This window comes from Scyliorhinus canicula, chromosome 1, assembly GCF_902713615.1.
Source record: "Scyliorhinus canicula chromosome 1, sScyCan1.1, whole genome shotgun sequence".
Classification (NCBI taxonomy): domain Eukaryota; kingdom Metazoa; phylum Chordata; class Chondrichthyes; order Carcharhiniformes; family Scyliorhinidae; genus Scyliorhinus; species Scyliorhinus canicula.
The window spans coordinates 129,709,305-129,729,009 of record NC_052146.1 but is presented as its reverse complement, the minus strand read 5'-3'; the positions used below and the strand labels follow the sequence as shown (position 1 = coordinate 129,729,009).

Below are 19,705 nucleotides of genomic sequence, written 5' to 3'. Positions count from 1 at the left end.
AGTATTTAAGGAAGTGGCTCTAAAAGTAGTGGAAGCATTGGCGGTCATCTTCCAAGATTCTATAGACTCTGGAACAGTTCTTGGAGATTGTAACCACACTGTTTAAAAAGGGTGGTAGAGAGAAAACAGAGAATTTTAGACTAGTCAGCATGACATCAATAGTGGAGAAAATGCTCGAGGCCATTTTCAAAGGTTTAATAGCAGAGCAGTGATGGGATCTGACAGTAAGCATGGATTTACGAAAGAGAAATCATGCATGACAAATCCACAGGAATTCTTCGAGGATGTAACCAGTAGAGTTGATGAGGAGGAGCCAGTGGTGTGGTTTATTTGGACTTTCAGGAGGCTTTCGACAAAGTCTCACATAGGAGGCTAGCGTGTAAAATTAAAATGGCTAGGACCGGGGGTAATGTATCGAGGTGGATAGAAAACTGCTTAGCAGACAGGAAACAAAGTAGGAATAAATGGGCCTTTTTCCAAATGGCAAGCAGTGACTAGTGGGGTACTGCAGGGATCAGTGCCAGGTCCGCAACTGTTCACAACATATCTAATTACTTAATTGAGGGAAGGGAACTAAGTGCAATATCTCCAAATTTGCAGATGACACCAATCTGAATGAGAGGATGAGCTGTGAGGAGGATGCAGAGATACTTCAGTGTGATTTGAACAAGTTGAGTGAGTGGGCAGATGCAGTACAATGTGGATAAATGGGAGGCTATCCATTTTGTAGCAAAAACAGGAAGGCAGATAATCTGAATGGCTACAGATTGAAAGTGAAATGTGCAACGAGACCTGGGTGTCCTTGTACACCTGTCACTGAAGTTAAGCATGCAGGTGCAGCAATGGTAAAGAAGGAAAATGATATGTTGGCCTTCACAGGAAGCGGATTTGAGTACAGGAGCAAGGACGCCTTGCTACAATTATACAGGGCCTTGATGAGACTGCACCTGGAATATTGGACGCGATCCAACAGCCATGCTGCACTGGAAAAACAGCTCACCTAAGCGCAAAGTGCCCATTGAAAAGCAGGAAACCCAGCTCTTGGGATTTGACCAGCTCTCAATGCCTCGTGAGATTCAATGCAATGCGAATCCCTCCCACAATGGGCAGGATCACTTCTGGCAAATCTGTATATTAAAGCAAGATAGTAAGACTTGTTCTAATGTGCAGGTTCCTGAGATACCTGAGGCTTTGGGATTCAACCCCTTCGCAGGTTGGTGCCCTGGGACTGCTGGTGCCACCTGTCTCTCTTACCCTGCTTGGCTGAATAGCTCATTGGAAATAGAAGCAGGAGTAGGCCATTCGGTCCATTGAGCCCATTCAATTAGATTATGGCTAATCAGTTACTACACCACCACTTTCCCACCTAGCTCCATATCCCATGATATTACTAGTATCCAGGAATCAATTTGATCTGTCTTGAACGTGCTCAACGATTGAGCTTCCAGATATTTAAAATATGAACAACCCTCCCCTAACATGGACATACTGTTTTCAACCCATTTTAGCCCATTTAAGAGTCAGAGAAAGCATATAAGTATAGATTCATATACAAGGCCTTTAGAAAATTAACTCTGTAACAGCCACTAATCTGTCTGGGGCAGTTAGCACTACTGCCTCACAGCGCCAGGGACCCGGGTTCAATTCCGGCCTTGGGTGACTGTGTGGAGTTTGCACTTTATCCCCGTGGTGTGGGTTTCCTCCGGGTGCTCTGGTTTCCTCCCACAGTACAAAGATGTGCAGATTAGGTGGATTGGCCATGCCAAATGGCTTATTGGTGTCCAAAAAAAAGTTAGGTGGGTTTACAAGGATAGGGTCAGGGTGTGGGCCTAGGCAGGATACTCTTTCCAAGTGTCAGTCCAGACTCGATGGGCCAAAAGGCCTCCTTCTGCACTGTAGAGATTCTATGAAAAGAAGTACCCTCTGATTTAATTAAATGATCTGTGCCAACATCTGTTCTTTCCGTTTAAGTATTTGTAGACTTTGAATCACGTAAGTCACGAAAGACTTCCTCACACTTGCCCACAGTGACGAATTGCTGCGTGAAATGCCTTTAAGGAACAAGTTGTTTAAAAAAATAATATGCAATGAAAGCTCCCTGCTGGTTGACACATTTTACCAGTGCATTTTCACAGATGACTCTACGGACTCTCAATGACTTAGCAGAAAAGCTGAAAAGATTGCATAATAAAAGCCATCCGCACTGGAGACTATTGTACACCTGCAGGAGGAGTGTCTTTGTTCACGATCTTTGGTTTCCGTTTCCTGGTCTGAATTCCCTCTTTTTTCATTGCTAAAGGTCGCGGTATCTGCCAAATGAAATGAGAGCTTGATAAGCAAAACTATATATTAGATCCATATGTAAACATACATTCACACACACACATTAATAGTGATATATATATATATATTTTTTATCCCTCACATGTACAGTGATTTTACAAACACACACACATGCACAATGATTATATACACAAAAGTACAGTGATTATACATATATACACACACACACAGGGAGTATTCACACACACACAAGTACATATACACACACAGCCACACACATGTACAATGATTATAATATATATATTATATACATACACCATGTAGAGTGATTTTATATTCACTGTATATATATATAAATATATATATATATATATATATACACATTCAGTGAAGATACACACAAGCACATACAGTGAATATATACACATGCACAGTGAATATATATATACACACACACAGGTACAGTGAATGTATATATATGCATACACACACATGTACAGTGAATGTATACACACACACACATGTACAGTGAATATATATATATACATGCATATACAGTGAATATATATATATACATACATACAGTGAATATATATAGACACACATACAGTGAAAATATACACACACACACACGTACAGTGAATATATATACATACACACACATACAGTGAATATATATATATACACACACGCACAGTGAATATATACACACACACACACGCACAGTGAATATATATACACACACACACACGCATTAATGCACAGTGATATACATATACCCATTCATACACACACACGGGTACAGTGAATATATATATATATACACACACACACATGTACAGCGAATATATATATACACAAAACAGTGAATTTATATATATATATACACAGGTACAGTGAATATATATGTATTTACACACATGTACAGTGAATATAATGCACACGCACAGTGTGTATGACACTTACACATACACACATCATAGAATTTACAGTGCAGAAGGAGACCACTCGGCCCATCGAGTCTGCATCGGCTCTTGGAAAGAGCACCCTACCCGAGGTCAACACCTCCACCCTATCCCCATAAACCAGTAACCCCACACAACACATGTACAGTGAATATATATATATATACACACACGCGTACAGTGAATATATATACACACACGAACAGTGAATGTATATATATATATACACACACGTACAGTGAATATATATATATATACATACAGACACATTCAGTATATATATATATATACATACACAGACACGTAGAATATATATATATATATATATATACACACACATACAGTAAATATATATATACGCACACACGTAGTGAATATATTTATATTCACACATGTACAGTGAATGTATATATAAACACACACATACAGTGAATATATATACACACATACAGTGAATGTATATATATATATATATATACACACACACACATGCAGTCAATGTATATACACACACGTACAGTGAATATATATACGCACACACATGTACAGTAAATATATATATACACACACATGTAGTGAATATATTTATATACACACACGTACAGTGAATATATTTATATACACACACAGACAGTGAATATATATATACACACACACGTACAGTGAATATATACACACACACACATGCAGTGAATATATATATATATATATAAACACACACACACACTCAGGTACAGTGAATATATATACACACACACATAGTGAATATATACATACACACACACACGTACAGTGAATATATATATGCACACACACGTACAGTGAATATATATATATACATACACATACAGTGAATATATATACACACACGCATACAGTGAATATATATATATACACACGTACAGTGAATAAATATATATATATATAAATACATACACATGTACAGTGAATGTATATATACACACATGTACAGTGAATATACACATACACACATGTACTGTGAATATATATATACACATATGTGTACTGTAAATATATATACACACATGTACGGTGAATATATATATTTATATATACACACGTACAGTGAATATATGAACACATGTACAGTGTACATGTACAGTGTGTATATATATACACATGTACACATACAGTGAATATATATATGTATACACACACACATACAGTGAATATATTTATATACACACACACATACAGTAAATATATATATATATATATACACACACACACATGTACAGTGAATATATATACACACACACACATGCAGTGAATATATATATATATACAGTAGCAGCAGGGGCATATACAGTAGCAGCATATGGGGCAGCAGGGTAGCATGGTGGGGGCAGCAGGGTAGCATGGTGGTTAGCATAAATGCTTCACAGCTCCAGGGTCCCAGGTTCGATTCCCGGCTGGGTCACTGTCTGTGTGGAGTCTGCACGTCCTCCCCCTGTGTGCGTGGGTTTCCTCCGGGTGCTCCGGTTTCCTCCCACAGTCCAAAGATGTGTGGGTTAGGTGGTTTGGCCATGCTAAATTGCCCGTAGTGTCCTAATAGTAAGGTTAAGGGGGGGAGTTGTTGGGTTACGGGTATAGGGTGGATACGTGGGTTTGAGTAGGGTGATCATGGCTCGGCACAACATTGAGGGCCGAAGGGCCTGTTCTGTGCTGTACTGTTCTATGTTCTATGTTCTATATATATACACACACACACAGGTACAGTGAATATATATATATACACACACACATAGTGAATATCTACATATACACACACACGTACAGTGAATATATATATATATGCACACACACGTACAGTGAATATATATGTACACATGTACAGTGAATATATATATATACATACACACACATAGTGAATATATATACACACACGCATACAGTGAATATATATATATACACACATGTACAGTGAATAAAGGTATATATAGATACACACACACACATGTACAGTGAATTTATATATATACACACAAACGTATAGTGAATATATAATAACACACACGTACAGTGAATATATATATTCATATATACACATGTACAGTGAATATATGCATACATGTACAGTGTACATGTACAGTGTGTATATATACACACGGACACATACAGTGAAGATATATATATATGTACAGTGAATGTATATATATACACACACACACATGTGCAGTAAATGTATATATAAACACACACACACATACAGTGAATATATATACACACACACATACAGTGAATGTATATACAGACACACACACACGTACAGTGAATATATATACAGACACGTACGGTAGATATATATACACACACACATGCAGTGAATATATATAAATATAAACACACACACAGACAGGTACAGTGAATATATATACACACACACGTAGTGAATATATACATATACACACACACGTACAGTGAATATATATATATGCACACACGTACAGTGAATATATATATATATACATACACACATGTAGTGAATATATATACACACACGCATACAGTGAATATACATACACACGTACAGTGAGTATATATATATATATATACACACACACACGTACAGTGAATATACACACACACACACGTACTGTGAACACACATATATATATACACAAATACGTACTGTAAATATATATACACACATGTACAGTGAATATATATGTTTATATATACACACATACAGTGAATATATGCACACGTGTACAGTGTACATGTAGATGTACAGTGTGTAAATATATATATATATACACACATGTACACAAACAGTGAAGATATATATATACACACACACGTACAGTGAATATATATACACACACACATGTACAGTGAATGTATACACACACACGTACAGTGAATATATAAATGCGCGCACACGTACAGTGAATATATATACACACAAACAGTGAATATATATATACACACACACATGTACAGTGAATATATATATACATACATACACAGACACGTTCAGTAAATATATATATATACATACACACACACGTACAGTAAATATATATATATATATATATACACACACACATACAGTAAATATATATATATTAACACACACGTAGTGAATATATTTATATACACACACGTACAGTGAATATATTTATATACACACACGTACAGCGAATATATATACACACACACGTACGGTAGATATAAATACACACACACAGGCAGTGAATATATATATATATAAACACACACACAGACAGGTACAGTGAATATATATACACACACACGTAGTGAATATATACATATACACACACACGTACAGTGAATATATATATATGCACACACGTACAGTGAATATATATATATACATACACACATGTAGTGAATATATATACACACACGCATACAGTGAATATACATACACACGTACAGTGAGTATATATATATATACACACACACGTACAGTGAATATACACACACACACACGTACTGTGAACACATATATATACACAAATACGTACTGTAAATATATATACACTCATGTACAGTGAATATATATGTTTATATATACACACATACAGTGAATATATGCACACATGTACAGTGTACATGTAGATGTACAGTGTGTAAATATATATATATACACACATGTACACAAACAGTGAAGATATATATATACACACACACGTACAGTGAATATATATATATACACACACATGTACAGTGAATGTATACACACACACACATACAGTGAATATATAAATGCGCGCACACGTACAGTGAATATATATACACACACACAAACAGTGAATATATATATACACACACACACATGTACAGTGAATATATATATACATACATACACAGACACGTTCAGTAAATATATATATATACATACACACACACGTACAGTAAATATATATATATACACACACACATACAGTAAATATATATATATATACACACACACGTAGTGAATATATTTATATACACACACGTACAGTGAATATATTTATATACACACACGTACAGCGAATATATATATATATACACACACACACACGTACGGTAGATATATATACACACACACAGGCAGTGAATATATATATACATATAAACACACACACAGACAGGTACAGTGAATATATATACACACACACGTAGTGAATATATACATATACACACACACGTACAGTGAATATATATATATGCACACACGTACAGTGAATATATATATATACATACACACATGTAGTGAATATATACACACACGCATACAGTGAATATACATACACACGTACAGTGAGTATATATATATATATATATACACGCACACACACGTACAGTGAATATACACACACACAAACGCACTGTGAACATATATATATATATACACAAATGCGTACTGTAAATATATATACACACATGTACAGTGAATATATATGTTTATATATACACACATACAGTGAATATATGCACATATGTACAGTGTACATGTAGATGCACAGTGTGTATATATATATATATACACACACATGTACACAAACAGTGAAGATATATATAAACACACACACGTACAGTGAATATATATATACACACACATGTACAGTGAATGTATACACACACACACGTACAGTGTATATATAAATGCGCGCACACGTACAGTGAATATATATACACACACACACGAACAGTGAATATATATATATACACACACATGTACAGTGAATATATATATATATACATACATACACAGACACGTTCAGTAAATTATATATATACATACACACGTACAGTAAATATATATATATATATATATACACACACACACACACATACAGTAAATATATATATATATATATACACACACACACGTAGTGAATATATTTATATACACACACGTACAGTGAATATATTTATATACACACACGTACAGTGAATATATATATATACACACACACACGTACAGTGAATATATATACACACACATGCAGTGAATATATATATATATATATAGACACACGTACAGTGAATATATATACACACACATAGTGAATATCTACATATACACACACATGAACAGTGAATATATATATTTATATATACACATGTACAGTGAATATATATACACACACATGCAGTGAATATATATATATATATATATATATAGACACACAGGTACAGTGAATATATATACACACACACACATAGTGAATATCTACATATATACACACATGAACAGTGAATATATATATTTATATATACACACATACAGTGAATATATATATATACACACACACACACACGTACAGTGAATATATACACACACATGCAGTGTATATATATATTGACACACAGGTACAGTGAATATATATACACACACACACGCATAGTGAATATCTACATATACATACACATGAAGAGTGAATATATATATTTATATATACACATGTACAGTGAATATATATACACACACATGCAGTGAATATATATATATATATATAGACACACAGGTACAGTGAATACAGTGAACACACACACACATAGTGAATATCTACATATATACACACATGAACAGTGAATATATATATTTATATATACACACATACAGTGATTATATGCACACATGTACAGTGTACATGTAGATGTACAGTGAATATATACACACACACATGCAGTGAATATATATATATATATATATATATATATAGACACACAGGTACAGTGAATATATATATACACACACACATAGTGAATATCTACATATATACACACATGAACAGTGAATATATATATTTATATATACACACATACAGTGAATATATATATATATACACACACACACACACACACGTACAGTGAATATATATACACACACATGCAGTGTATATATATATAGACACACAGGTACAGTGAATACATATACACGCACACACACATAGTGAATATCTACATATACATACACATGAAGAGTGAATATATATATTTATATATACACATGTACAGTGAATATATATACACACACATGCAGTGAATATATATATATATATATATATATAGACACACAGGTACAGTGAATACAGTGAACACACACACACATAGTGAATATCTACATATATACACACATGAACAGTGAATATATATATTTATATATACACACATACAGTGATTATATGCACACATGTACAGTGTACATGTAGATGTACAGTGTATATATATACACACATGTACACATACAGTGAAGATATATATATATAAACACACACACAGTGAATATATATATACACACACATGTACAGTGAATGTATACACACACACACACGCACAGTGAATATATATACACACACATGTACAGTGAATATATATATATATACATACACAGACACGTTCAGTAAATATATATATATACACACACACACATACAGTAAATATATATATACACACACACGTAGTGAATATATTTATATACACACACATACGGTGAATATATTTATATACACACATGTACAGTGAATATATATATATATATACGCACACTAGTACAGTGAATATATATACACTCACATGCAGTGACTATATATACACACACACACACACGTGCAGTAAATGTACATATAAACACACACACACACACACAGTGAATATATATGTACACACACATACAGTATATACAGTATATATATATAAACACACACACAGACAGGTACAGTGAATATATATACAAACACACGTAGTGAATGTATACATACACACACACGTACAGTGAATATATATATATGCACACACGTACAGTGAATATATATATATATACACATACATACACACACATAGTGAATAAATATACACAAACGCATACAGTGAATATATATACACACGTACAGTGAGTAAATATATATATGTATACACACACTCGTACAGTGAATATACACACACACGTACTGTGAACATATATATATATATATACACACATGCGTACTGTAAATATATATACACACATGTACAGTGAATATATATATTTATATATACACACGTCCAGTGAATATATGCACACATGTACAGTGTACATGTAGGTGTATAGTGTGTGTATATATACACACATGTACACATACAGTGAAGATATATATACACACACACACACATACAGTGAATATATATATACACACATATGTATAGCGAATGCATACACACACACGTACAGTGAATATATAAATGCGCACACATGTACAGTGAATATATATACACACACACGAACAGTGAATATATATATATACACACATGTACAGTGAATATATATATACATACACAGACACGTTCAGTAAATATATATATATATACATAAACACACATGTACAGTAAATATATATATATATACACACACACATACAGTAAATATATATATACACACACACATATAGTGAATATATTTATATACACACACGTACAGTGAATATATTTATATACACACATGTACAGTGAATATATATATAAATACACACACACACGTACAGTGAATATATATACACACACATGGAGTGTATATATATATATATACACACATGGGTACAGTGAATATATATACACACACACAGTGAATATCTACATATACACACACACGAACAGTGAATATATATATTTATATATACACATGTACAGTGAATATGTTCACACATGTACACTGTACATGTAGATGTACAGTGTGTATATATATATATATACACATGTACACATACAGTGAAGATATATATGTATATACACACACGTACAGTGAATATATAAATGCACACACACGTACAGTGAATATATATACACACACATGAACAGTGAATATATATATACACGCACAGACACGTTCAGTAAATATATATATATACATACATACACACACACGTACAGTAAATATATATATATACACACAGACACGTTCAGTAAATATATATACACACACACACGTAGTGAATATATTTATATACACACACATACGGTGAATATATTTATATACACACATGTACAGTGAATATATATATATATATACGCACACTAGTACAGTGAATATATATACACTCACATGCAGTGACTATATATACACACACACACACGTGCAGTAAATGTACATATAAACACACACACACAGTGAATATATATGTACACACACATACAGTATATACAGTATATATATATAAACACACACACAGACAGGTACAGTGAATATATATACAAACACACGTAGTAAATGTATACATACACACACACGTACAGTGAATATATATACACACGTACAGTGAGTAAATATATATATGTAGACACACACTCGTACAGTGAATATACACACACACGTACTGTGAACATATATATATATATATATACACACACATGCGTACTGTAAATATATATACACACATGTACAGTGAATATATATATTTATATATACACACGTCCAGTGAATATATGCACACATGTACAGTGTACATGTAGGTGTATAGTGTGTGTATATATACACACATGTACACATACAGTGAAGATATATATACACACACACACATACAATGAATATATATATACACACATATGTATAGTGAATGTATACACACACACACACGTACAGTGAATATATAAATGCGCACACATGTACAGTGAATATATATACACACACACGAACAGTGAATATATATATATATACACACATGTACAGTGAATATATATATACATACACAGACACGTTCAGTAAATATATATATACACACACACATATAGTGAATATATTTATATACACACACGTACAGTGAATATATATATATAAATACACACACACACACGTACAGTGAATATATATACACACACATGCAGTGTATATATATATATATACACACATGGGTACAGTGAATATATATACACACACACAGTGAATATCTACATATACACACACACGAACAGTGAATATATATATTTATATATACACACGTACAGTGAATATGTTCACACACGTACACTGTACATGTAGATGTACAGTGTATATATATATATATACACATGTACACATACAGTGAAGATATATATGTATATACACACACGTACAGTGAATATATATATACACACACATGTACAGTGAATGTATACACACGTACAGTGAATATATAAATGCGCACACACGTACAGTGAATATATATACACACACATGACCAGTGAATATATATATACACACACAGACACGTTCAGTAAATATATATATATACATACATACACACACACGTACAGTAAATATATATATATACACACAGACACGTACAGTAAATATATATATACACACACACGTAGTGAATATATTTATATACACACAGGTACAGTAAATATATTTATATACACACACGCACAGTGAATATATTTATATACACACACATACAGTGAATATATTTATATACACTCATGTGCAGTGAATATATTTATATACACGCACATACAGTGAATATATTTATATACACACATGTACAGTGAATATATATATATACACATATGTACAGTGAATATATATCCACAGACACATGCAGTGAATATATATATTTACACACACAGGTACAGTGAATATATATAGACACACGCGTAGTGAATATCTACATATACACACACACGTACAGTGAATATATATATATGCACACACACACGTACAGTGAATATATATGTACACACATGTACAGTGAATATATACATACACATACACACACATAGTGAATATATATACACACACGCATGTACAGTGAAGGTATACACACACATACAGTGAATATATAAATGCGCACACACGTACAGTGAATATATATACTCCCACGAACAGTGAATATATATATATATACACACACATGTACAGTGAATATATATATATATACATACATACACAGACACGTTCAGTAAATATATATATACATACACACACACGTACAGTAAATATATATATAGATACACACACACATACAGTAAATATATATATATATACACACACATGTAGTGAATATATTTATATACACACACGTACAGTTAATATATATATATACACACACACGTACAGTGAATGTATATACACACACATGCAGTGAATATATACATATATATAGACACACAGGTACAGTGAATATATATACACACACACACATAGTGAATGTCTACATATACACACACATGAACAGTGAATATATATATATATATGCACACACATGTACAGTGAATATATATGTACACATGTACAGTGAATATATACATATATACACACACATAGTGAATATATATACACACACGCATACAGTGAATATATATATATACACACACAGACGTACAGTGAATAAATATATATACACACACACATGTACAGTGAATGTATATATTTATATATACACATGTACAGTGAATATATGCACACATGTACAGTGTACATGTACATGTACAATGTGTATATATATACACACATGGACACATACAGTGAAGATATATATATATATACACATGTACAGTGAATGTATATATATATACACACACATACAGTGAATGTATATATACACACATGTACAGTGAATATATATACACACACATACAGTGAATATATATATATACACACGTACAGTGGATATATGTATATATACACACACACACATGTACAGTTAATGTATATACACACACGTACAGTGAATATATATACGCACACACATACAGTGAATATATATACACGCACACGTAGCAAATAAGTATATACATAAACACACATACAGTGAATATATATATACACACACTCATACAGTGAATATATATTTTAAAAATACACACACATGTACAGTGAATATATATGTATACACACATGTACAGTGACTATATATACACACACATATACAGTGATTTTACATGTATACACACCAGTACAGTGATTTTACATATGTTATATAACACCCACACATATATATGGAGTGATTTTTAAGGTATGCTGACACATATTTGTACATTATATACACACACTTGGTGATTTTACATATTCACACTTATTTGTAAAGTGAATTTGCACACATATGCAGTGATTGCACACACATGTATGTGCAGTGACGGAAAGAACCATAACAGAAATCAAAGTTCATACCTTCAAAGCATTATTACCTTAAGATGGAAAAATACTCCTGGAAAATCTGGGTCATTTAGTGAGTTATTTGGATGCCTACAGCTTATTAACATGTCACCGATCAGACCGGACTGATGTGACCTTACGGTGTAATATTATTTATGTATTAGGAGGTACCATGTAACTAATATTTTCTGTATCCATTTCGGAACAAAGTGATGTAAATTATATCAGACTGTTGCCTTTGTATTTAAGGGGGGTGGGTTCAGGGCTTGTGAATAAACATCACTTCAAGGAAATGCATCTGTCTGTGCTTTTATAACATGTGCGCAGAAGGACTTAATCCCTGTTTTTAAAATTTGAACTCAGACGGGAAAAGAAAACCTAGATTTTCCCCATCTTGGTTGTATCCACATCAGAATAAGCTTTTGTCAAAGAAAAAACGTACATTTATATTATGCCTTTCATGATCTCAGGACGTCCCAAAGCTCTACTTTTTTTGAGGGTAGTTACTGTTGTCATGCAGGAGTTTCATGTTCAAGCCCCTGGACTGGAATTGAACCTGTAACCTTCTGACTTAGAGAAATGCTGCCAGATGTGTTCATTCAATTAGGATTTTTAGTTGGTAATACCTATACATCTGACGATAAATCTGACATGAAATGAAATGAAATGAAAATCGCTTATTGTCACGAGTAGACTTCAATGAAGTTACTGTGAAAAGCCCCTAGTCGCCACATTCCGGCACCTGTCCGGGGAGGCTGGAACGGGAATCGAACCGTGCTGCTGGCCTGCTTGGTCTGCTTTAAAAGCCAGCGATTTAGCCCAGTGAGCTAAACCAGCCCCATCAATTTAGTAAATAAAATTTCTTAAGAGTTTCTTTGGTTGATTCCACGGATATATCACAGGAGGAGAAAGTATAAGAAACTGATCAATAAACAAAAGAAGTTCTATGTGTTTGGCATTTGAATGTAAAGTTAAAGAACAGTGAATATCCCATTAAAAGGAGAGAGAAAAAAAACATTTTATTCAATTTCTAGTTCCCTCTGTAGACGAAGCGTTTGTTGAATGAATTTCTGGCCAGCAACACTGATTCTTTCTAAGTGGGCTAAATAGCTGGCTTTTAAAGCAGACCCAGGCAGGCCAGCAGCACGGGTTCAATTCCCATATCAGCCTCCCTGAACAGACGCCGGAATGTGGCGACTAGGGGCTTTTCACAGTAACTTCATTTGAAGTGACAATATGCGATTTTCATATTTTTTCATGTGGCGGGGTTACACAGATCTGGGCTCTCTTATGGTTGACACGCTTCTGAAGAGTAAATCTGGCCTTTGCGTCTACTTACCCCATGGAGCTTCATATACAGTCCACAGGCATTACAGACAGGCTCTCCCTCCGCATTACGTCGCCACAAGGTGGTGGTAGTGGTGTGACAGTTCGAGCAGGAGAGCCCTTCTCTCCGAGATGCCGACTACCAGAGAAAAAGCAGCATTACTAACCATAAATAACAAGATTTTATTTTATTTCTAAAACACACAATTGAACCACCATCTCTTCCAGACAGCTGGGGTTTGCGTGTTATGGGTGGTGGAACTTTAATCTCCAGAATGAAGAGCGTTGAATTCACTGTTGTGCAGTCTCTCTGGGAATCTTGCCTTTCTATTGGCTCCTTGGTTAGCAATAACCTTTAGCACCACAGATTGCCTGAGCTCAAGAAACGTTCAAATTGTTTCCTAACGTATTGACAGAATAACAAATTAGACCTTTGCTCTCATCCTTAAATCATTTCGCCTGTCAGTCAGGATAATATACCTTAATATTGACTATTGCTTAATAAGTAAAGACCATGAATAGTGGTTGTTAGCCTTTAATAATGGTTTGGGGCCTTTGTGAAGGATATGTTTTTTTTAACTGGCTATCCACGAGGGTGGAGGATTGCGGGCTGAGGGAGCAGCTATGTTGTCCCAAGGAGGGTTAGCGAAACAGTAATTTATGAAGAAGTTACTGATAGTTGATGCTTCCCCATTGTTGGTCAGTAATAACCAAGTCACATGTGGATTCGGGAGCGGGACCGTTCGTGTCATGTGATTATTGTTGCATTCGTCCCATTTATCAGCTGTCCGAACACAAACTGAAAGATTTGAAAGAATGCAGATGTGATATACATAATTTCAGGAAACGCTTATTCCAGAGGAGAGGGGAAACTTTCAGTCCAAATTGAACTGGTAAATCAATTGTTTAAAACCGAAACAATCTTGGAACTATTTCTCTTCAGCAGACGCGTGCATTTGGTTGAAATATCGGTTAGTTTTCTTTAATAGGAGAGAATAAATTTGTATTATATAAATATTTATATCATCTAAAGCCTTAGATTGTTCCTCTCTCTCAATTCCAACGCAAAATTCCCCCGACAAACCAATCATATTTCCGAAAAAAAATGTAGCTTGCAAATCTCTCATTCAAATAATGGTGTGGAGATTATTAAAATAATAGCTGTTTCTCCCTCTTTAATTTGCTCTCCCCCATGTTGGCCAATCACACTGGGATATCGAATTGGCCCAGTAAGGGATGGCAGTAATTTGCAGATGTTCATCTCATTAGAATTGGGCTTCATGTTGCCTTCTAAACCCGGAAGAGGCCGGGTAGGATGGTAGCCTCTGTGTCCCGTTGCTGATTATCATAACGAAAGAAATAAAATGCATTCGCACGTTTTAAGGGCGGGAGAGGCAATGTGGACTCCCGTTTTCTATACATATAGTGAAAGCGGATTTGTCCTGTCTGAACCAGGACAGGTGGGACAACGCAATCTCACAACTGGGTCGACAATGAATCAATAATTGACTAAATAATATCTTGTTTTCCCATTCAGTGGGTGTGGTCATGGAATCGCACTGTGCACATATTTGAGCTGCGTGTCCGGATCCCTCAACTTGTCGAAGCGGCCGGCGAGAAAGTAACAATATAGGCAAACAGTGAAGTGTTTAATCTCCAGCTTGTTAGCTGGGTGACGGACATGTGGATATTGTACCACTGGTACCACACTAATATGTTGATATCACGCTGAACACACATTCGAGTCAGCAGCCGGACAAGCAAAGCTAGTCCAGATTACATTTCACAGTCATTTTATAAAGGCAGCTATCCAAGCAATAAACCAGAGGCTTAAAACCCTACTTTCAACGTGTGAGTGAAATCCCTGCAGCCTTTTACCAGGGCGACAACTAATGGATAAACTGATGATCTTAAACATTTGCAATCGCCAGTTTAAAATAAGCGCTTTCAGCGAATCCGAATATCAGAGTCATCACGTTATTCAGTTAAATTATATTAATTTACGTTTTTAAAAGGAAAGTGTTTGGCGGAGCTCTGTTGTATCTACCTGCGCTCAAAGACATTGCTGACCAAATCTCCGGGATTTTAAACATTGAGAAGTTAACTCTCTCCAATGCTGTAGTGAACTATCTTTATGACTAGGTTTGCTTTTACTATCCCTCCAAAGCAGGAGCCATATCATCAGATCCTGGTCGAAACTCGGTTTTAAACAAAAGAAAGATTAAAGCTGGATAAAATACCCTCTGAAATGGGGGTAATCGGGGGCGGGCGACTCAGGTCCCACAAAATGTTTTTTTCTTAAAAGGAGATTCCCCTGAGAAGAATTATTTTGTCACGCGTTTTCAATAATGAGCTTTGGGCTAAATATAATATATATTTATATCTGCGATATATTTGGAAAGCTTAAAGGGCATAAATATCTCACAAATTAAAAATCTTAGAATAGTCGATGAAGTCAATGGAAATAGTCCCATAAAAATCCCCACTGAATAATATGGTCTGGTATGTTCACACCGACCACAATAAAATCTCCCACAGCTCTCACACCACAACTTGTGCAACTTTAAAAAAAACTAACAACTTATTGACAAAACGCTCAAAGCTTTAATGTAAGTCTGTGCTGCTCTTGAACTTGTCATCTTGAATTGTTCAATTGGATGACTCCTTCCTGGTTTTCAATTAATTCACGATGCTCCCCGACTCAAACGACAATGTGTATCCGCTTATCAAAATCATCGTGAAGAACATTTAGCCTTTATTCGTCAATGAATGAGGAGCCAAAGAGATGCCATTATGCAGTACTGCGCCCCCTTTATTTGAAATCTATTGACGCCCGCACCGGCACATTAACCTATCTGGGCTGGTTGTCAGAATGCGAACTCCACACAGTCTGCCTTTCCAAGGAAAGAACAAGTAGTTCAACGTAAAAAGCAAATATTGTTCAAGAGCTAACTGGTCGTGAGCGTATATACTCAAATCATTCTCTCAGTTTAAGCTTAATGAGAGAGTGGAAGCTGCCTCAATGGGAACACGTTTGTTTGGACTTCTTAAATGTGATGCTATTTGGGGCTAATAAAATTTGGTGGAGGGGAACGAGGTAGACTGTTGTTAGTTGATGGTTTAGCGACCAATGCGGGCAGATATAATTAAGATACAGAACAGCCATAATCGAACTGAACGGTAGAACAGATTCGAGCTGCTGGACGATCTACTCCTGGTCCTAACCCATTGGCTTAATGTTGGAATTAATGGGTTTCTTATAAATGGCCCAATAAATTGATGGCGAGTTTCATCCAACCACAACGCGACCAGTGAACGTCCTTGGAGAAAATTTTAATTGAAAAAATTTTAAATAGAGGGATAAATCCTCTGAATTCTGATTGGTTACTGCAACCATCATTACACTATACCGCCCAAAGCAAACTAGTAGAGAAAGCAACGGGCCGAATGGTCTCCTCTTGTGCTGGAACTATTCTCTGAAGGAAGTACAGTAATAGAGCTATCGAGAAATGTAAGACCAAATAAAGAGATTTATCCATTTTTTTTGCTCATCACGAACTAACGACATGACATTCTAATATAGCAGTTTCCAAAGTTCTGTGATGTTTAGGGGATTGTTAATAGGAGAATAGTCATTTTAAATGGGAAATTTAAATACTAAAAAAAATAACGAGCCTACCTAACTGTAGTAAAGATTTTGAAGACTGTAAACATAATACAATCATTTATGGGTAAGTAAGACATATTGAAGCAGACATTCTAACATGTTTTCAACTTAAAACGCTATTCAACAATCCAATTGTGTACTAGTTTTTTAAATAAAAACAAATATCTTGAATCTTTTCAGAGATTTTACGTCTTCCAAACAAATCATTCGGCACAACAAGGGCAGCAACGGGAACAAAATGTCTATTCATCAAAAAGCAACTCCCACGCACACTGAATGAGCACCTTAACCGAGTATGTGGGAGCCAGTTATTGACTGCTGGAGACTTTGCTCCAAGATTGTTACTTGGGTAACTTGTGTGCCATAATTTTTAAACAG

General features: G+C 34.6%; 1 protein-coding gene across 1 annotated transcript in view; it reads right to left on the bottom strand.

The window, feature by feature from the left end:
* The window catches only part of LOC119967409 (transcription factor GATA-4-like), a 38,700-nt gene that overhangs the window by 4,947 nt on the left and 14,048 nt on the right, over positions 1 to 19,705 (bottom strand). The window contains exons 3-4 of the mRNA XM_038799930.1: positions 15,674 to 15,799; positions 2,222 to 2,309 (exon numbers count right to left, since the gene is read on the bottom strand). Coding sequence (XP_038655858.1) covers positions 2,222 to 2,309; positions 15,674 to 15,799 — 214 coding nt within the window. The remainder of the gene's footprint in view (positions 1 to 2,221; positions 2,310 to 15,673; positions 15,800 to 19,705) is intronic.